General features: G+C 32.9%; 1 protein-coding gene across 1 annotated transcript; it reads left to right on the top strand.

The window, feature by feature from the left end:
- Positions 1-7,098: 7,098 nt before the first annotated feature.
- Positions 7,099-7,917, top strand: LOC124371822 (the record flags this gene model as incomplete). Its single annotated transcript, XM_046830178.1, has 1 exon — positions 7,099-7,917. A coding segment is annotated over exon 1 (819 nt), but the record flags the coding sequence as incomplete, so codon positions are not given.
- Positions 7,918-23,764: the final 15,847 nt, after the last annotated feature.

The following is a 23,764-nucleotide window of genomic DNA, read 5'->3' as shown; positions in this document are numbered from 1 at the left end:
GCAACGACTGATCCAGGAATCTGGCCTTCACCCTTAACAGCCGCAGCAGAGTCAACCGCAGACACAGTTTTTTCAGGAGCCTTTGCCCCCTCGTCCCTCTCGAGTACAGTCAGCAGGCCGTCCACCAAGGTGATGCGTTCCTCCAACCACTCCCTATCACCAGAACTGGTAAGCTTGGATCTAAGTAGCGACAGCCTCATATGTAGATGGGTAAGCCGGGACAAATACCTAGCCCTCTCTCGGCCAGTAGGCGGCGACTCCAACCAGTCCTCCTGACTATTTTCAAAAGTCTCCAACTTAGCCTCCAAAATGGGCCTCTGTTTCTGGAACGTCAAATCCCTAGGCCAAGTCGTATCCAGGTCCATGTTATCCCGCAGTTGCTTCCGCATGGACTCGCAGTCGGAACCGGAGTAAGCCCACGAGCCAACAACTCAAAATGGAGATCCTCCTTCAACAAGTATTCAGGCACCAGAGAGACAGGCATGATAAATAAATAAATGACACAGACTAACAAGTAACACACACTGACTCGAAGTCAACGACTAACAAAGCAATAACTAAGGCGACAAGTGAATAACTTAGTTATTCACGCTCTGCTACCATTTTGTTCCGAGTTAGCGAAAAAGACAGGAGGTCTCGGAAGCGCGCCCCTCCCAAACTCGGAGCAAATAAAAAAAAAACAATCACATGCCACTAGTGGGAAGAGACAAAAAGCGAGACAAGATTTCGAGTACTGGATATAATTAGTAGGTGGCAAACATTTCCATGCAAAATACAATATACAGTTAACTGCAGCACCACGGTGCACCGCGTAACTTAAAAACTAAATAACAACAATAAAATAAATTCCAATAATAACAATAACATAATAAATAAATAATATAATATTAATAACACAATAAATAGAAATTTGGTCTATAAATAACATATATCAGGTACGGCATGTAGGAAAATTATCTTTAACAGGTAAGTGTTATGAACTGAGGGGAGGGAAAAGGTTGTAGAATTTCTAGGCCCACTATTTTTAAAAAGTAATTTGGTTTCAGGTTTGTAGCCAAAAAATAAAAAAAAATATTTAAAGCCGATTTTCGAAGGAGGCGGGGGCTTAGTTGCCTCCACGAATCCGAATTAAAGATGAAATCCTCCCCTTCAGTTCATGTAACTAAACTAAATACACACTACTCTTAACACTGGCCCCTCCTCCAGATCTAATATCTGGCAGCGCTCGCTGCACCCCAATCCTCGCAAGTTCAGTATTATAAAAGTAAAAAAACATTTTGGATCCAACCTTGTTCCAGATGAAATGAATATGAGCACATGCACTCCGGTTGGATGCCGGTACAGGAGCACTGGCAGGGCGCGGGGATTCAGTTTTGGTTTCAGTGGTTTCATTGGGCAGACTCGCCGCACCAGTCCCGCTGACGACACTCACAGTGACCCTAATGAATCCCAACATAACCAGTATATATTTAGAAAAATGTTATTGTAACCTGAGAAATAATAAAAACTTAATTATGTTTGCCACAAAGTATATATATAAAATATTTAAATTTAACAATCAAAAATAACGATCTGTAACTAACAGTACCTTTTAAGTATTGAAAGACTGTTTCCTAAAAAATAACTCAAGACACCAAGTATTTTAAGATACACTACTTGGTGACAATATTAAATATTACATAGGCTAGAACAGCCATACTAAATGATTAAGCGTGGTAACATTTACTGGTAACTATAATTCGCTGGATTTTAATCATTCTATTATAATATTATAATAATTTACATTTTATTATTAAATATTAATTGTAAGGTAGGCCTAATAATAATTATATAATTTACAAATAATAACCGTACATTATTTCCCAAATAACAATAATTAAATTCTAATCAGTTCACGCTACTATAAAGGCAATAATTAAATAATAAAATTGAAATCATGAATGTTGCCACCCAATTTTGCACGCAACACAAAACACGAGGTAACAAAAATCAGAAAATAAATAAACAAGTTCACACACTTCCTGTCGATCAGCAAAAAAAAGCACAGCGAGACGGCACAGGCGCAGGAAGTCAACTAACAACTTCAACTCGTGCCTCTCACCACCAGTGGCAAAACAAAAACCCGGGCCCGCAGAGGGTAAAACACGCAACCACGCTCTGCTACCATTTTGATCCGAGTTAGTGAAAAATACAGGAGACCTCGGAAGCGTGCCCCTCCCAAACTCGGAGCAAATCATAAAAAAAAAAACAATCACATGCCACTAGTGGGAAGAGACAAAAAGCGAGACAAGATTTCGAGTACTGGATATAATTAGTAGGTGGCAAACATTTCCATGCAAAATACAATATACAGTTAACTGCAGCACCACGGTGCACCGCGTAACTTAAAAACTAAATAACAACAATAAAATAAATTCCAATAATAACAATAACATAATAAATAAATAATATAATATTAATAACACAATAAATAGAAATTTGGTCTATAAATAACATATATCAGGTACGGCATGTAGGAAAATTATCTTTAGCAGGTAAGTGTTATGAACTGAGGGGAGGGAAAAGGTTGTAGAATTTCTAGGCCCACTATTTTTAAAAAGTAATTTGGTTTCAGGTTTGTAGCCAAAAAATAAAAAAAAAATATTTAAAGCCGATTTTCGAAGGAGGCGGGGGCTTAGTTGCCTCCACGAATCCGAATTAAAGATGAAATCCTCCCCTTCAGTTCATGTAACTAAACTAAATACACACTACTCTTAACACTGGCCCTCCTCCAGATCTAATATCTGGCAGCGCTCGCTGCACCCCAATCCTCGCAAGTTCAGTATTATAAAAGTAAAAAAACATTTTGGATCCAACCTTGTTCCAGATGAAATGAATATGAGCACATGCACTCCGGTTGGATGCCGGTACAGGAGCACTGGCAGGGCGCGGGGATTCAGTTTTGGGTTTCAGTGGTTTCATTGGGCAGACTCGCCGCACCAGTCCCGCTGACGACACTCACAGTGACCCTAATGAATCCCAACATAACCAGTATATATTTAGAAAAATGTTATTGTAACCTGAGAAATAATAAAAACTTAATTATGTTTGCCACAAAGTATATATATAAAATATTTAAATTTAACAATCAAAAATAACGATCTGTAACTAACAGTACCTTTTAAGTATTGAAAGACTGTTTCCTAAAAATAACTCAAGACACCAAGTATTTTAAGATACACTACTTGGTGACAATATTAAATATTACATAGGCTAGAACAGCCATACTAAATGATTAAGCGTGGTAACATTTACTGGTAACTATAATTCGCTGGATTTTAATCATTCTATTATAATATTATAATAATTTACATTTTATTATTAAATATTAATTGTAAGGTAGGCCTAATAATAATTATATAATTTACAAATAATAACCGTACATTATTTCCCAAATAACAATAATTAAATTCTAATCAGTTCACGCTACTATAAAGGCAATAATTAAATAATAAAATTGAAATCATGAATGTTGCCACCCAATTTTGCACGCAACACAAAACACGAGGTAACAAAAATCAGAAAATAAATAAACAAGTTCACACACTTCCTGTCGATCAGCAAAAAAAAGCACAGCGAGACGGCACAGGCGCAGGAAGTCAACTAACAACTTCAACTCGTGCCTCTCACCACCAGTGGCAAAAACAAAAAACCCCGGGCCCGCAGAGGGTAAAACACGCAACCACGCTCTGCTACCATTTTGATCCGAGTTAGTGAAAAATACAGGAGACCTCGGAAGCGTGCCCCTCCCAAACTCGGAGCAAATCATAAAAAAAAAAAACAATCACATGCCACTAGTGGGAAGAGACAAAAACGAGACAACACTCTCAGCAGGGTCCCCAGAATTCCTGCCGTCCACGAAACACGGCAGCGAAACCAAAATACCGCAACAAAACACTACGCCGTACCAGAACAAAACCAGAAAAAAAAAACAACGATGACAATGTATAACAAAAACACACAAGTAACAAAATAAATATATATAAATTACTTATAACTAAACTACGATAATATATGTCTGGGTGGGAGAGAAAAACCGCCAACTAAATAAGTTAAGAGAGTGCAAAAGAACATTTACCTGCCGAAAGTCGGAGAATTAGCCAGCCAAGGAGAAACGTGAAGAACAGAGAACAGCCAGAACACAGTAAGCTTCTCCAAACGTGTCTCCGAACAGTCTGACCGCTCCGAACAGTAGCCGGTGCCGGTGCCGGTGCCGGAGAACAGCTGGTCAGTAGTCTAGTCAAGGTCAACCAGCTGACCTCAACCAATCAGTCCAACCAGGCAGAAAATCAATACTTGACGGAGTGACTCCCCCACCGACTGACAAGAGTGGCCGAGGTGGGAAAATAAAAGACAAAAAATAAATTGTCCAAACTGAGCCCCGGCTCAACTTCTCGTAGTTGTCTGAAGGCAAAAATGTACTTGCGGATTTTATTTTTTTTAATGAATGTGTTGTGAATTTTTTTAAATATACTTGCAGGTATTGAATCGTGCCCAAGAGCGAAATTTCCTCTAAAACTGGATACTTAACGTATAACCTCTTGTAACAGTGCGTAAGTTAAAGGTCGAATGAAGCCTATAAGATCTGTCCTCGAAAAAAATTGTTATATTTGAGCCATTAGAGTTCGCCTAGTTCTGACCCACATTAGTAAAGAATTTATTAAATTCGGTAGCTACTTCAAGCTTAATTTTGTCATTGAATAATTTGGTATTTGGCAAATATTTATTTAGAGAAGAAACTTTGTTAACCCCTGTACAACTCAATTTGATTAAAACCCCCCAAAACATATTTAAATCCCCATTAGCTTGGTCGAATTTATAAAAAAAATAATATTGTTAGTTGTTTTAAATTTCTGCTTAAAATGTTCCTGCTATTGACATAGCGGGTTTTAAGCTCCACATTAAATTATTGCTTTTTTCACTAATTTATGTAATTTATCTCTTTGTCTTATAGCATGGACTAAATCTGAAGTAATCCATGGTTTTAGCTTTTTTTGACCTCGTTTTAAATTTATTCAATTGTCTATTGAAATTGTCATAATATTCTGAAGTTGTAGTTTAAAAACATTTACATTACTGCTGTAAAAAATTTATTGCCAATTAGCATTTAAAAGGTTATAATGTGGTAACACATGGTCGATATAGGTGCGATGTGCAGGGTCGATCTGAGAGGAGGCGTTCTGTGCGTAGTGTGCGTAATATTATTTTAATGACTCAGCCTGGGTATTATGAAAAGTGGTGGTAGTAACTTAATCGATTAAATGTTTAAAATGTGTTGTTATTTATAAAAAATAAATTATTTTCAAACAATGCAATGTGTCTGTTTGATATTTAGTAATTTATTGAAACATTTCTAGTGAAATAATCTTATGATAAATCAAAGGCATATTAATCAACCAAGTCCATTGTTCTTAAGTATTAACGTTTAAAATATTTAGTAATGCATATAGTAACATACAGTTAATTTTTCTTAATGATTTCTATTAATAATATATATTTACATTCACTAGATTCCTGAAACAATACATTTATTGTTATATATCTATCCATTCACTGTAAAATATGTTGTTTCTTCCTCTATCCGAACACATTTTTGCAAGCAGGTCCTTTCATTCACTTGGTCATTACATCCAGTCGTTCATTCGTTCATTTTGTTCAGTCAACACGATGACCGGTAAAACACGCTCTAGCGGGAAGGCTTAGTAACTCTGTACTGACCGGTTCAACTGAACGGGTTGCAGCAGTGAACGATACCGACTGAGCCGGATTAGTCAGCTGATTTTATTAGATTGAAATAGAGTGAGCGCCGAGCAGTGGTGGGGATGTTTGGAGGGGCGGCGGAGGGATATTTACCCCACCCTGCGTGAACTCAAATCAACCAAGGTTTTTTTTTTGTTAGCGGTTTACCTATAATTTTGTAAGTTTCTGTGGACGGTCCAGTAAATTAGTCTAGAATGCATTCATTTCGTAATTAAAATCTGATAAGAAAATCTTACACATATGTACAATGGGGACAGAATATGTTAAAAGAAACGTTGAGCTCAATATTTTTAACAATTTCTATTGTGAGAGGATTAATTAATTAATATATTATTACAGTGAAATCAATGTGTCTGAGCCATCTCCAAACTAAAATATATTGAAGGTTACTCATTATATAGGAATATAAATAATAGTAAGATTTTTTATTTCTAAATAAAAAGTTTATTTTATTGTGTAACAATACTATGTTTTAATTTCCAAAAATTCGTTATTTACTAGAAGCAAAAGCTATAGAAAATTGTAAAAGCATGTACATACATTTAAAGAAAATTGTATTTTAAGCAGAATTTGTTATTTAAATATTAAACAATCCACCTACCACAAGAAGATCAGAAAACCTCTGATTGAACTTAGTCCTAAAAGAACCATTGCGCTTGCCTCAGGAGTAATAGAATTTTCAGAATGGGAAGGTTGGTAGTAGGGGCGCCTCTGTCATTGTCTGAGGGGGGGGGGGTAGAGCGTACTCAGTATATCACGCATGCCACAAAGGAATAAAAGGAAGATATCTCTGTTTCAGCCTCTCCACTCTGAGCATGTAGAGGAAAATACTTCCTAAATTTTATGGCTAAAACAGCTTTCAATACTATGGAAGATCCGCTCAAAACAACAGTCATCCTCCGGAATGCAATCCACCCCTTAACATCAATCTCTCGATATTTGCGGTTATTGATATACCGCACCTGGACATCCATGGAGTTACCAAAATTAACGTTACACGTATTTTTCAGTAATGAGTCAGTAATATTCAGTAATGAGTCAGCGCTCGTTGAGGAAGGTTGTGTCTGATAAGAGCTCACGTCTCTCTTGGGAGTCTTAAATTCGCGAGTGAATCAATTGTCAACCTGCCGCGCTGTGTTAATACTATTGGTTTTTGGAGAGTTTTATTTTGGTGACTGCCACATAATTAAATTTTTTAAAATGTCTATGTGTGGGATGTGCCTGAAAACAATTACGGTTAAGCAGATAAGGTTGTCGTGCAAAGACTGTGTTAAGGATTTTCACGCAAGTTGTCTAAAAATGAGCAAGGCTGATGTAGAGTGTGTGACAGCGGATAACCTAGTGTGGAGATGCCAACCTTGTGCTTCAGAACGGCGAAAGAGTATGAGGTTCGAGTCTCAAGCAACGGAGGGGAAACTCACCATAGAAGACGTTATGAAGAAGATTATTGAAGTGGCAGAAAGCCAAAAAGAAATGGAGAAAAACTTCAATAAGTCGTATGAAACACTCTACAGTAAAATCGACGAGAGTACCGAAGCCGTCAAGATACAAACTGAGGAAGTGGAAAAATGCCTCGCAATAGTTGATGGCCTAGTAAATGAGAATAAAATACTCAGGGAGAAAATCAGTTCTCTGGAAGCACGCATCGAGGAGCAGGAGCAGTATTCAAGAAGGAACACTGTTGAAATCCATGGTATCCCACAGGAAAAAAATGAAGACGTGGTGTCTGTCGTAAAGGAGGTGGGAAAAGCGTTGGACTTCAATATATCCAATACAATGATTGATGCCTGCCATCGTCTGGGAAAAAGATCTGAGCCCAACAGTCCTCCGCCTGGAATAGTGCTGAAGTTTGTAAGCCGACTAGATAAAGAAGAGCTGCTAAGAAAAAGACGTGTCAAAAGTAACTTCTCGACGCGGCACATGAACCTGGAAATGGACAAGCCGGTCTATATCAACGAGTCCCTGACACCGATGAAGAGGAAGCTCATGGCAGAGGCACGGAAGTTTAAGCGTGAGAACAATTATCAGTTCGTTTGGGTGCGGGATGGAAGGATCTTTTTACGAAAAGAGGAGACTTCTAAAGTTATTCATGTAACTTGCCAGGCTGACCTGCCAAAGGTAAATGTAAATAAATAGCTTATGTATGAAGGTTAAACTCAGTACCAGTATCTATTTCTTTTGTATGTTAATACATTAAGTGTTATTTTTTTATTTTATTATTATATTATGTAGGTCAACTTTGAATAAAAAGTATACTAGTTATTTTGTATTCAGTATTAAGTAAATATAAACATAAAATCTTTAATTATGACTAATCAACATTCTGTAAAAATAATCCATCAAAACATAAGAAGCCTTCGTAAAAACTTTGATCTTTTTATACTTGAAATTGAACAGAGAAATACTTTTCCCGATATAATTATTTTATCTGAAATATGGATCAACAGTAATGAAATAAATTTTTATGAAATACCAAATTATGTTTTATATTCAAACTGTAATGATACCTACAGAGCTGGTGGCGTTATCATTTATGTTAAAAATTCAATAACTGTTATAAATTCAACAATAGTAGAAATGCAAACAGCTGACGCATTAAAAATATCATTAAAATTATGTAACTTTGACCTTTGTATTTTGGCTCTATATAGATTATATTCATATACAATAGATTCGTTTATTAAAGAGTTTACTAATATTTTAGATGGTTTTAAGAAGGAAAAAAGTTTTTTAGTTGTAGGCGACATTAACATAAATATTTTTGGAAAATCATTATCTTGTAGATAATTATCAAAGGTTAATGGCAGTAAATGGTTTAGAAAGTCTTGTTAATGAACCTACAAGAATTACAGTAGATTCAGCAACATGTATTGATCATGTCTATGCGCGTTTATATGATAAGCGCTCGGTAACAATCGATGTCACAACAATACACGCTGGTATCACAGACCACTCTCTGGTATGCATTGCTCTTGGTGGGGTGGCGGAGGGGGAGACCCGGCCCCCTCCTCCGCCCCACCGGGACGGCCAGCGTATCAATTATGTGAATCTAAAGCAGCTGTTAGCCGCTGAGGATTGGTCTTGTGTTTACAATAAACTTGATCCGTCGTCAGCTTTTGATTCGTTTATTAAAACATTTAAAAATTGTATAAGTTGTAGCAGAGAATCAATATTACAAAAAAAATAAATTCAAGAAACTAAAACCTTGGATTAATGATGCAATCTGTTACAAGATTAAAAAAAGAAATTCATTATTCAAATTAGTCAAAAATCATCCTCAAAACATTCAATTGAAAAATCATTATATACGTTTTAGAAATAAGCTATTAGAGGAAATTAGGATATTGAAAAATGATTATTATAAAAATAAATTAGAAAGGTGTGAAGGCAATACTAAAAACACTTGGAAAGTTTTGAATGACATTACAAACCAAAGAACAAAAAATAGCAAAACCATAGTCTTAGATGTAAATGGCAAACTTGAATATGATTCAGAGTATGTAGCAAATGAATTTAATCAGTATTTTCTTAATGTAGTAAGTGGATTAAAATTGTCCGATAATGTTCCATCTGATTTTTCTAAATTAAACATAAGAAATTACTTTATAGATAAACACCAACAAAGAACTATATTTTTAGAAACTGTATATGAGGAAGAAATCCTTGGTATAATTAATTTATTGAAAAATAATACTTCTCCAGGTATAGATGAAATTAGTTCATACACTATAAAAACTGTCGCACCAGAAATAGTCACTATTCTCTCATATTTGATCAATTTTAGTTTTCAAAAAGGAATTTTTCCAACACAATTAAAAACAGCCGTTGTAATTCCTATATATAAAGGTGGACTAAGCAGTACGTGTAATAAGCTATCGCCCAATCTCATTGCTTTCTTGTTTCTCAAAAATCTATGAAAAACTCATGAAAAAGAAAATTGTTAATTTTTTAAATAAGACCGTTTTTTTTAGTAAAAAATCAATTTGGCTTCAGAGAAAATATGAATACCGAAAGCGCTCTATTTAATTTTACCAAAAATGTATACAATGGCCTAAATTCAAGTAAATGTATAAGTGGTTTATTCTTAGATATAAAAAAAAGCATTCGACACTGTAGATCATACAATTTTATTAAAAAAACTTTATAGGTGTGGTATTCGAGGAATAGCTTATTCTTGGTTTGAAAGTTATTTACGGGATAGGTATCAGTGTGTCAGAATGCACTCCACATATAGTGAAATGGGTAAAATCTTATATGGCGTGCCCCAAGGGTCAGTATTGGGAGCAATCCTTTTCATTATATATATAAATGATCTATGCGATGCCAGATTTCAAGGAACACTAACATCATTTGCTGATGATACAGCCCTTAGCTATGTCAAAGATAGCTGGACTGATATCCACGTTGCTATGAGCAAAGATCTAGAAATAATTCAGTGGTGGTTCACAATGAACCATATGCTTTTAAGTACGGAAAAAACAAAATATGTCAATTTCAGTCTCAGAAAAAATGACATTATATTTGAACCTGTTTTCTATAGATGTGCTGACTGTATTTTGAAATCAAGCCAAATCAATAATTGCTTAACAATGGATTGCTCAACGATACAAAAATCGGATATTATAAAATATTTGGGAATTCATATGGATAGTGAATTTAATTGGAAAATTCACATATCGAAAATTACAAAAAAACTCAATAATATTATAAGAATTTTTTATTTTTTAAGAAACATTTGCAATTTAAAAATACTTAGAATGTTATATTTTGCGCTTGTACAAAGTCGAATTGAATACGGCATATTTCTTTGGGGAAGTGCGTATGATTCAAATTTAAACTCATTACTTATGCAGCAAAAGCACTTTGTCAGATTAATAACCCACAGTCATATATTTGAACACTCACGACCATTATTTAATCAGCTTAGGATTTTCCCTATCAAGATGTTATTTATATATAAAGTATTAAAACAATACTATGATTTGATAAATACTACCAACTTAGAAGCAAATGAATACAGCTTAAAACTAAGAAATTCAGGAAATATAAGAGTTCCAAAACCAAACAATACTTTTTTTACTAAATCATTCATTTTTATGTCACCGTGGATTTTTAATAAATTACCTAACAATATAAAAAACTCAAATAACAAATTAGTATTTTTAAAAAAATTGGGAAGGTGGTTGTTTGAACTAGAGGATATAAATTCAATTTTATATATTCAGACATAGTAACTGGTTTTTTACCTCACGGCCCATATTTATATATATTTTCAAATAATTTGAAAAATCTAATCTAACTCAAACAAGCAGGTTGATTATAACTATTATTATATTATGTTTTGATTAAATAATATATTAATTTATATCCTCAAGAGAGATCTAAATTGTTAAATTAAGTTGTTTGCTGATGTTTTTTTATGTGTTAAAATATAATAAGGAACCTCCAAACAGGCTTAGCCTTGGAGGCCCTATATTTTCTCATTTATTGTATAGTATAGGCCTAAGCGCATTTAGATGTAGGTTATATTTTAACTATAAATTTAGTTTATAGGTATTTTGAAAAAGTAATTTTTTATTTCCAGTCTTTTGTAATGGTGCAGTCAGACCTGGCAAGATTTAGGAAATTATAACCCCATTATATTAATTTACCGTTACGTATTGATGTATGTATGTAGCCTGTAAGAAAATGAGAAAATAAATCATTCTTTATTCTTTATTCTTTATTTATTTTTACTGTATCCAGTGAAGATTGAACTATAAGGTATAGACCAGCTAAAAAGTGAATCCTCCTGGCAAATCATTACTACGTTAGTTGCATTTAACATAAGGTTGTTGCCTAACTATATTGAAATGAATGTAAATTGTATAAATGAACCCAATATAAGATTAGTCTAATCTTAATCTATAGAATACTATAAAATTACCAGTTAGATATCAGAGTCGGTTTTCCAGTGTAAACTGATAAAGCCGGGTGGACAGAGAGCGATAACTCTGCTGGACAAACGATATACAATCTGTAATCCTTGTGCTATACATTCGGCTCAGGTACCTGAGTAACTTTATCACCGATTGTGTTAGTGATACGAGAAATCTAACAGAACGTTTTTGTTAAGTACCGATTTAAAATACAATTGGTTGCCTACTACACATTTCATACGATGGGAATTGTTCTAATTAATTACTCTTATTTATTTTTGAAATATTTTGTTATTTCGAAGTATTTGAAATAACGTATACAATAAAAGTACATATGTTCATTTTTTACGAGTAATAATAATAATGTTTTCAGAAGATGTTCCTTACCAACTGTACGAATTATAATCAAATTTTGTTTCGTACTGAAAGTCTACTTATAGTCAGAATTATGTAATACACGTTTAAGAAAATCATATCAATATAAATTTTTTAATGCTAGTATACGAAACATAAATAGTTTTTAAATTTGTTAAACATTTTTTAATTTTGGTGTGCATATTATAGTATGTTTTCCACAAATATTATTGTACGTAAAATTATTATATAATTTTGAAAACAAGACTTTGAAAAAATTAACTTTTTTATGTATTAAAACAATAATACCAAAAAACCGCTGTACGTCTAGGTGGCACATACCTTCGGAAGAGATCATATTTATATTTATTATTGTATAGATAGCTTATTGTATTCCCTCTGTCTTCAAAGTTTACCAAGATATAATTTTCGTTATGTAAATAATTATAAGTCAAATTAATTACATCATGAAATAGGTCACAGGGTTTAGCTGTGAAACCAATTTCCTATCCAAATTTCAATTAATTTCCAAATTAATTCTACACCGGCGGAAAGTGAAGTAATGATCCCGGCCATGAAAACAGTACAGTTACTGTCTTACTCAATCATAGTCGAAAGGCGTTCATGTGCTTATCACATAGTCATAATTTTATAACCAACATTTACGTACATACAGATAATCCTAAGACATTATTCATGTCAACAGAGAGATTTTTTTACTTTCTTATTATTTAATAGATTATCTCTAGTACAATCCAATCAATTTCAAGATGCGCTGATTTCGTCATATTTACCTCGGGTATACCAAATGTGTGCAGTGTAACAAGCTAACAAATATTTATGTCGTAATTTAATCCAACTCAAAATTACTGCAGTTAACCACACCTTGTGGGCAGTTTAGCTTGAAGTGCCCGAATCTAAATTTGCACATAAACATGAATAGTGTTCCCTTCCTCTAAAGCTACACGTATACCTTATTAAATATACTGGACTAGAGTAAGTTTATTTCTGAGTATAATATAACCTAGGATATTGTAGAAGATTAACCCCTTAAAATTTTGTCTAGAAAAAACTATGTTTTTTTGTACGTAGCAATTTTTAAAAACGGAGGAGTTTTAAAACGTTTACAAAATGTAACTGGAGGTTTGTCTATCAATAGTTATATCAACGATTTATTTCTGCATTGGTATAAAGGGCGTAACACAAAGGTTTGGCTGGCTATGCATTTATATATTCTATGCGCGTTTCCTTTTTAATTAAAACAATTTTATCGTTATCGTAACAATTAATATTGTAATTTTAATATTTTCAAAATTACGGCTATTTAATTTTTGTTTAAACAAATGCGCAATAAACCACTCATTTTTATAAAACTTTTATAGGATACAAAACAATTCCCAAATAAAGTTTTCTGTTTAAGATCTTATTTGGAAACATCTGTCAATAAGTAACTGTTTTTAAAAGGTTTTCTATTACCCATGCAAAATCAGTTATCCATAATATAGTATTTGAAAAGCTGTTACTGTAAATAAAATTCAACTCCGAAAACGACTATTGTTAATATTAACACCTAAATAGTGTTAAGGAAACATGTATTCTTTGCAGGATATGAAGTACATGGTCCTCGTTTGTAAGCAAAAAGGTTTAAAAGAAGAAATTTACCAAATCAGAAAAATATTGTTAGACCATGATATTTCGTTTGGTTTTGTTGAAATGAAAACTAAATAGCCCATAATTTTAAAAATATTTTAAGAGCTGTAATTTAAATCAGCTGTGTCTGTAACTAAAATGCAACAATGAAACAGACAATTGAAACTTTAATATATAATAAATATATATTTTCCATAACATTGCCGATTGCAAACTGATCTTACAAACGTTTTAATTAGGTTATGTTTATATTTATTAGATGTTATAGGTTCAATAGTAAGCTTCAGTGTTGAATTTTAATCGCAGTAACAGCTGATTTACATAACAGCTGTTTCAAATACTGTCAAATTATGAGCCAATTAGTTAGCAAGTGGAATGAGAAACCTAATAAAAAATGGTTATTACTTAACTAGATTGTACAAGTGAGGTATCGTTAGAAATAAAAAGCTATTATGTTTCGTGTCTTATAACAGTTTGATCAATACAGTAATTTATTAGATATAAAACAAAAATGAAATGGACGCCATAATTAAAATATAAAAAAAATAATTAAATTCCTTCTAACATTTAGCCAAGTTATTTGTAACATACGTAAGAGAAAAATGAAATTAAAATTAATTTCATTAAAAACAAAACAAAATCTCGTATAGCTGCTACTCTTCATTTTTAGCTTAGTCACACATAGAATCTAAAAATGCATAGCCAGCCCAACTTTTTCGTTACTCCCACACCTCAGATAGCAATAAAAAAATATTTTAATTTGTAAACTTACTAATAATTATTAAATTGAAGCTAATATATGGTAAATAAAAGCGCAGTCAGACAGTTATTCACTTGAGAATTCCCTCTTTATTGTGAATATCTTCAGAATACTATTTGAGATTTAATTATTATGCTTTCTGCCTTCAGAAGGTAACAGGGAAATTAAGAAGGTTGTTAAATAAAAGACCACTGGCATGATATACTTCCTTCTCTGAGAGAACACGGTGGTGGAACCACCTCTATATTTTTTTTTTTTTATTTTATTTATTTCCACGGCAATCGCCACTCTTACAATACCATTACATACATGTACATGAAATAATCAATAAACTATAAAATACAACAACAATATCGAACAATTTCAATGCAAAGACTATAATATATAACAAAGTACTACTAAAAAAAGGCGAGTAAAAACAGAAAAAAAGGTATAGTTGAAACAGAATTATAGAGTGCCATATACTAATTTGATGATTTCTTCTCGAAATCTAGCAGGGCTGGTGGAGAAGAAGTCAACAAGATGTCCCATCTCATTTCCGCTGCGTAGAAGTCGAGGTATCGTACTCTGTTGTTGGTAGGTCGTTGAGTAGTACAGTCTTGCAAAGGTGTCTCGCAGTCTCGTATGCTCAGGAACATGGAAGTAGATTTTGTTGAGTAGTTGTGGGCAATCAATGCTTCCGATGATGATCTTGTGGAGAAAGATAAGATCATGTATCTTTCTACGAGCCTCAAGAGGAGCAAGGACATGCTGTAGTTGATAACCAGCAATTGGAACATTCATGTAGTGGTGGCCATCTCTGAACCCAGCTGTTCTGACAAGACGATGCTGAACTCTTTCAAGTTGTGTTTTGAGTCCTTCTTGGGAAGGTGACCAGATGGAAGAGTTGTATTCCAGGAGAGGAATCAGCAGGGCGTCTACTGAAAGATTACGAGTAGAGCGGAAGATAAATCCAAGAGTTGAGTTTGCTCTATATAATAATATATTTGTATTTGGAACTTTCCAATTGAATTATAGTATTCTCAAACATCTATTTTTTAAATTTTAGAGTAAATGTCTTTTTTTAAATAATTAACACATTTGTATAACGGTCTTTTAAGTAAAGTACTAACGCATTTGCATAACGCAAACTAAGTTTGGTCTCTCTTAAATTATTACAATAAACTTTAGTGTGAAACAAGCAAAGCAACTTCGTTTGAACATAAAGTTTCATTTCTGAATAACTAGGCTAATAGAAATGAAGATATACCAGTGGCTGGGTCATATTAAACTAGTGTAATGTGATAATAGCCGTTCATTTAAAATATAATTCACCCTTTTATACAAGTTTTAGATGTCAGAAATAACATGTATTGCCAAATGTAAAAAAAACTAATATTTCTTTATATAATAATTTATACCTTAAACTGCATGATATAATTGTCTTAGAAGGATCACAGGTCCACCTTCTTTACCAATGATGTGCAATAGCAACCTCTGAAGAACAGATAATAGTTGAAAGTATAAACCAGTTTACGTTTAATAAATAGACCAACTATATGTTTTAAAAAGTAGTTTTTTTTATTTACTCATGTTTTTGATGTGTAAAAAGAGTTATGACAAGGAAATAAAAATTAAAACAACCAATAATCTAACGTTTTGTATGTAAATAATACCTAAAATGGGATGGTTCAATATACAAACATAAGACCTACGACAAAAAGTTCATGAATCTCCTGAAAGATTGAAGCGAAGATTTACACTTATATATTTAAAACTAAGGAAAAAACTTAGAAAATTAAAGTTCATGTTAGTCGTATTATTTAAATCCCTGCATTTGAACTTTGACAAACTTTTCTTTAAAATGTATTGATTCTGAATATTTTATTCAAAAACAATTATGCTTAACAAAATATTTCTGGATTCAACGACTAATCGACTGTAATCATGTAACATGGTCCTTGCCAGAGTCTACTAATTACGAATAAATTACTACAAGTTGGTTTGTTTCCATCGTCGTAAAAGATCATTCATTAATAGACATAGAACAATGAATCATGGTATTTGTATAATTATTTGCCCATACGTCTCCCATAAAACTTAACTATAAATAAAACTCTTTCTCTAGTCCTTAATAAAAGAGAGTTATAAAAAAATATTAGCCGATTTAATTTAATTTTATAAACTAAAGTTGTGATGTGTTTTTAAACTAAACATTATATAAAAGCTGTGTTCATAGATCTACATTTATCATATAATATAACAATAAATTATATTTTCCATTTAATTTTCAGTTTTTATACCACTTTTTAGAATCTTGTTAAAAATTATACGTATTGAAATATTTAAAAGCTTAAATACTTAAACAGCTTTTTAGAAAGACACTTAGGGTATTGTAAATCTCGGTACTTCACGATTACATATAACAACGTGATATTATGACATATAATATAGTATTTTATGACCAGGTATACTTCTACATTGTGGAATTAATAGTTATTGTATCGTTATCGCCAAAATTTAATCTTTTAACGCTATACAATCTGTGGAAAAACGTCTTTCAATTAGCATAAAATAACTTTGGAATGAATATCAACGCCTTATTTCTTACCAAGTTTAAACTTTTCGAATCTATAATAATAGCAAGGGCCTTTGTAAGTCAGGGCGCAGTTAAGAAAAAGATTAAGTGGGAGGATATGAATAAGTTACAAATATGGTGGCCAATGATAACAGGCTAGGTACAAGTAATATATATATATATATATTACTATATATATATATATATATATATATTACTATATTACTATATATATATATATATATAATATATATATATATATATATACTAGCTGACCCGGTGAACTTCGTTTCACTTACTTCTTGGCCATGTCGCTACCTTTGTTAACATATTTACATATGTATTTTATCAATTTGACAGAGTTACAAAATTTCACATTGATGTGAGTTTTGGACAATATTGGCGAGTACGGCACAATCCAACGATTATCTACATCAAAATTTTGTCCTGTTATCTTCACAATTACACATCGCCCACCATCCTCAACTGATTGCCGACGATACAACGGGTAACCATAATTTCCCGAGATGGTTTCAGCAATCAATGCTCTAGGGTATCGCTTAGAACACTTGCCGTCGACCGTACAGGGGAAGTTGTTGTTGAAAACTCCGCAAGGTCCATGTATCATATGTTTACTTACTACTGCATGCAATTTTGGGTCAAGTGTTTCATCGGGAATCTCGGCTGAAATTATGGAATCAATGTCTTCTGGCCTTAATTTATCAACTAACCAAGCTAATATGTGCGCATGTGGCAGACCACGCTTTTGCCACTCAACAGAGTACATCCAACAACGTACTTGGCTATACACACGATGCTTTATATTGAAATTCATTAAAGATTTTAATTTTTGCTTAAACACTCTGGCAGTGATGTCATGCCTATCAATTGGTGTTTGGCCGTGTAGCAATTCTTTCTTAATTTCCATCCATTGTGGGTTTACAGGTGAATGTAATAAATACGTCTGGACGGCCATATTTTCTAACACGACATCGCATCTTGCGCGTATTCGTGCATGTGGCGCGGGCTTCCAATGTAAGTGGCCGGCAAAATTGTGATTTTTTCCACATTTTCTGCATTTGCCACGGCATTAATAGCATCACGAATCTGTATGAATAAAAATTCATAGAGCTGACTTTTTTGTTGGTTTCAGCACCTGGAATCAGAAATGATAAACAATGACATTTTTGCATACATTAAATATAAGACATTTATTGTCAAATTATCATCATTATCATATCGGTCAAAAATCAATCAATACAGGTAATCAATTTAAAGCTTTCTGGTAAACTATATTTTTTGTCTTTTTTTGCGGTGCGTAAACATATAAAGATATACTTTACCATGTGTAACAAAATCCTCGACATAAAATATTGGGTGCTGTCAGGCCCAAACACGACAGTACTTTATTTGCCATCAATAAACAAATATATTCTATCATGATCAATGTCTAATTGTAAATTTCCGCATTAATTTGTAGTGTAGGATTCGAAGTTTGACATCGCACACGATGTAGCACATCCTCAGACTTGTCATCCCTATATTTCATCCACAAATCTTCCGGATTAGAAGGGAAACATGTGGATATTATAATCGCAAACAATGTTCGAATTTGATGTGGTGAAGATATGATGGAATCCTTGAGCGTATTATCCCAATGTAAATCATCCTCGAGTAACTGTAATAGTTGACACGCCTCACGGTAAGTAGCACACAGATGTCCATCAACTGTTCTCAATTGTTGAAACGATGTCGGACCACGAACATTCACCAATAACAATCTAAGATAATAACATTCAGCGTTATTTGGATGTACTGTATTTGTCAGCACTATTATCGATTTCTGGATCGTAGGAGAATGCTGCTCGTTCCAGGTTCACAGGAGCATTGCGTTTGCGGAATCGGTCAATTTGCTTTTCCCGGGCTCGCTGCTGTTGTGATCGATGTGCCCGAACTCGTTGCATTCTTTGTCTATGCACTTCATTTTGATTTACTGTAGAACGCAAATGTGCCATACCAATACGACTGTTATTATTATCAGTCTCTTGCTGGTCATCAGTGCGATTAGCGCGTGAGGTAGCTCGCCGCACATTCGATCTACTTCGACGACCTATGTTAGGTCGTTTTCTTCTCAGCATTGTAAGCAGTATCTGATATTAATGTTTTCTTGCACTAATAATGTTAACCTATAATGGCGACACCTGTTTTACCCAAAATTGCATGCAGTAGTAAGTAAACATATGATACTGAGACACTTCGTCATTTGTATTTGTTACAGCTGTTAAACTAATTATCGATACATAAACATCAATCAAAACGTTTGACAGGTAAGAACAGTTTGTATGGGAAAATCAAATTGTTGTTTTTAGTATTTCCTTGCAATTTTGATATATTTTCTCATCGTTTAAACCTTCCCTGGACTTCCCCGAACATTTCAAGACCAAAATGAGCCAAGTCGGTTCAGCCGTTCTCGAGTTTTAGCGAGACTAACGAACGGAAATTCATTTTTATTTATATAGATTATTGATCATTGGTGCAATCTGAATCTAAAATTAGGCAATGACGTCTTATATGCAACCTGCATTACACTACTGATCAAGCAATTTTACAATACAAATTTTCTAAAATTTAAATTCTAGCTGTTTCCCGCGGCTTCGCACGCTTTTCGTAAGTTTTGCCCGCGTATGAGCATTTCTGGTTGAAGTAAATTATATTTCCAACCCCGATGTAGATTTGACCTTGATGTCACGATCAAGAAAATATGTCAAAAAATGTATTGTACATGCATAATGTATTTTATTACAAAGTGGTCTACCACTCAACCTTTAAGTTCAACCCAAAAATTTAGTTTAGACAATTATACATCATATCTTAGCGCCTTCAAATAGTGTTTCACTGTTTAATATACGTATCTATCTCGTAATTGCAGGTTATAATGTGCAGGCGCTTTGAAAACTTTTCTTCATTTTATTCGTTTTATATTCACGACATAAGCGAATAATTCAGATAATAACTATCCTATCTTCTAAGTTAGACTAAATTACGGATACATGTGAAATTTGATTGAAATTGGTTCAGTCGTTTTGGAGTTTATTGGCAACATACATCGTGACTCAAGATTTTTATATATATAAGATATATATTTATTTATTCGTGTGACGAATTTGTAGGTTCCATTTTTTACTGGTTTATATTCCACATTAAAGTCTCAGATGTATTTATAATACGTATTTCTAAAATTTTATAAATTTCTCAAAATTAAATATCCATACAACGAAAACAAAAGGGAAAGCACGGTATCATCAATCTTCTACATTTAAACCCATCTAACATCGCGCATTATGTTTCCGGTCACCGTCTGTGCATAACGGCCGGAAACCACCAACTCTTCGCCTTTTACAGACACCAGAAGTGGCAATAATGTCCACACTTATCATTCTAAGAATTGGCTTTATCTTTGGCTATAAATCTCTTCTCCTAAAGTTCTGACAATTTCCCTTTAGCATCTCACAATGTTCAATTGCAATACAGTGATTAATTCTGTCTGCTTGTGAATCTAAACTACTAAGATTTAACTGGCCTTGCCACCTTCAAACCGACCTCGTAATAAGGAAAAAATGGATTCGAAAACTAAAACCCAATACAAGATATAATAAAAAAGAAGAAATATACTACAGATTATTTCTGTTGTGGTTTCATCCTTTGGAGAAGAATGAATACACTACTATTTTATTTCGGCATTATCATTATTATGTGATTCATTTTTGTAACTATAGTATCATCACATGTTATTATAAAAATAACAAAATATACATAACTTAGCCAATATGTTGTGCAATAGGTTTTATTTACTATTATATCATAAGACAGATTAATAAAAACTCGGGAATTTTTAATTATCAAAAGAAAAAAATACTGTCATGGTAAAAACTAAGTAATTTAAGATAGTTCTGTCAGAAAGTAGTATTTTCGAAGTTTTTGTACATAGCTCTCATATACGCAGGACAAATCGAACCAAATTTGACTTTCAGTTATAAATTAGAAGTAGTAATGATGGTTATAAAATATTATTTAGAGTTAAGACATTCATGTTTTGCTATAGATTCAAAACCGGTTTTAGTAAGTTATCAAATGATTATGTTTGTTACAATAAAATTTGTATTAGTTAGAATATACTTGCAGCGTACAAATCGACGCAAGCTACACAACTCTCTAAAAATCCACATTAGTAAAATACCATCGTTGTCTTGATATTTAGATGTGTGTGCTCAATGCCTTAGAACGTACATCTAAGATTGAACCAAACAAAATAAGTATTTTAAGTTAATTTCCTTTTTTTAATTAAAATAGGTATTATGAAATTAATTTTAAAAATGTTTATTCTTTAAAACCTAATATTTATCCGCCTTTTGCACTGCGTTGTACAGTGCATAATGACTTTATAACAGCCATTGTGGTAAATTATGTGTACTTAAATGTTACAGGACATACATCTTTGAATCGCTTGTAACTTTGTTATGTAATTTTGTAGATGTAGCCAATTTCTCCCACTACTTACGCGGTGCTTAAACTAAGGTCTTACTCAACTGTTTCCAACACTCGTTCTACGCCCAATATTCTAGTGCTTTGGGGCCGACTGCAGTAATGCATCGAGGCTGTAAATGATCCAGTCTCCCTGAGAAGATAAAGAAATATTACACAAATTTGGTTATTTCCACAGTATTAGATGTTTTAGGATCAATAGACAGTTTTAGTGTTGTTTTAATTACAGTAACTGCTGATTTAAATAACAGCTGTCAAAAAACTGCCAATTGGTTGCCATTTAGCTTTACTGTGTAATACAGAAATGACTACAAATGGTAATTAGAATAAAATTTACAAATGATGTATCCTTGGAAAGGAAAGTACATACAAACATGTTTTGGTAGAATTTATTTTGTATATGTGTTTTTTAAATACAATATTGGCCACCATTTAGAAAATATTAAATCTGATTTAAAAAAGATTTATTTTTATATAATACCTTCTGAATCCGGGTACTAAGTTTCGAAACAATCGTAAAGTTAACAACAAGGATAAATTTATTTTAATTACAACTATATATTTACATGTGTGTGTGTGTTGTGTGTGTGTGTAAAATCCTAAGATCGTATAACCAGATATTTGCAATAGTTATGATGACAAGGCCGATAGTATTCAGGAGAAAGAAGTTGTACGGCAAACTTCGTTTTATAACTAACTAATTTAAACTGTTTATGAAAGAACCCAGAATACTGAGTGCTAATACATTGTAGAATAGATAGACAAGATGCTGTTGGTTTGCAATGATTGTCTTGCAATTTCAGCCGGCCGAGGAAATTTACAGGCTTGGGCTTTCATTGTTTGGGAGAGATCAAGAGGCAGAAAGTTTCCAAAGTTGATTGATTGATTATAAGCTCTTTATTATTATACACGAAGTTAGGGCCATTAGGCCCTTTCTTACACTTAACCTGTGTCAATAAATACAAGTTAAAATTTATTTGCTGCTAAAACACAGTAATTATTAATTATCAGCATAAACATCTAAATAAATATAAATCAATATGTTTCCAATAAGACAAACATTCAACTTAGAGGATTATAACTAGTTTGACAAAATAATGAACAGAAATAATAAATGTAGTTAGTAAAATTTTATAAGAAGTCCTTCATGCATCTAAAATAATAAAATATAACAATTAATTAATTGTATATAAATAACAGTAATGCGATTTCTAATACACATTAAAAGCATAATATAAGAAAAAGCTACACAGTCTGATTTGATTTTTTTATTTTCATAAAATAATGAAATCCAAAACTTTAAGTAAGAGAATAAAGAGGCCATAATCATACGAACACATATTAATGTATCCTCCTATCTCCAAGCCTTCACACTGTCGGGCCTCACGACAGCTGCAAAAAATTCGTTACAGGCGCATAAAACCAATCCCGGCTCTCCAAACATTTTATAGGAACTGGAAGGGATTTCCCCGTATGATATGTAGTTACGACAAATGACTCGTTTAATACTGTTGTTATGTGGCGAGGAATTGGCAACATACACGAACCAGTGAGGGTGTTTCTTTCGTCTTCTCCAACAACAATAAATACATAATTTTTTACGAAATATATGTTGACAGGCTGACAGGGAAGCTTTTATGTTGGTACGAGAGGGATGGTTGGAGGAGTTGTGTTTTTTGATGTAAAAAGTATACACCCCTCGAACCCACGATGATGTTGACTACCGTTGCTCTGGATCTCACGTTATATAATTACCAAGAAAAATTTACTTAGTTTACAAATTTAGAACTGAAATTAAGATAGTATTAAATAATACTAAATTAGAACAATTAGTACTGGTATGCGAGCAATAAGGTACAATATGTATGTATTTAAGAATTCATGGTTTCATTCCTAAATATGATAGTTTAGTAAATTTTAGATTAGCTCTTATAAGAAGATTCCTCTTGAGAACTAATTTTTAATATAGATGTATCTAAACGCGTGAATGTATTAATTACACAAAATAGTCCAATGGGGAAATAATTAAGAAGTGAAATTTAGACATTATGAATTGAAATTATGAAATTATGTGTACGTAAGTAATATGTAGTATTTAACATATTACATAAAATTAAAAATATATACTTTGATTTTACCATAGATAGTAATGAGAAGGAGTATTTGAAAAACATCAATGCATAA

The sequence above is a fragment of the Homalodisca vitripennis genome, unplaced genomic scaffold, assembly GCF_021130785.1.
Source record: "Homalodisca vitripennis isolate AUS2020 unplaced genomic scaffold, UT_GWSS_2.1 ScUCBcl_2077;HRSCAF=6467, whole genome shotgun sequence".
Classification (NCBI taxonomy): domain Eukaryota; kingdom Metazoa; phylum Arthropoda; class Insecta; order Hemiptera; family Cicadellidae; genus Homalodisca; species Homalodisca vitripennis.
This window is presented reverse-complemented; position numbering and strand designations above follow the sequence as displayed.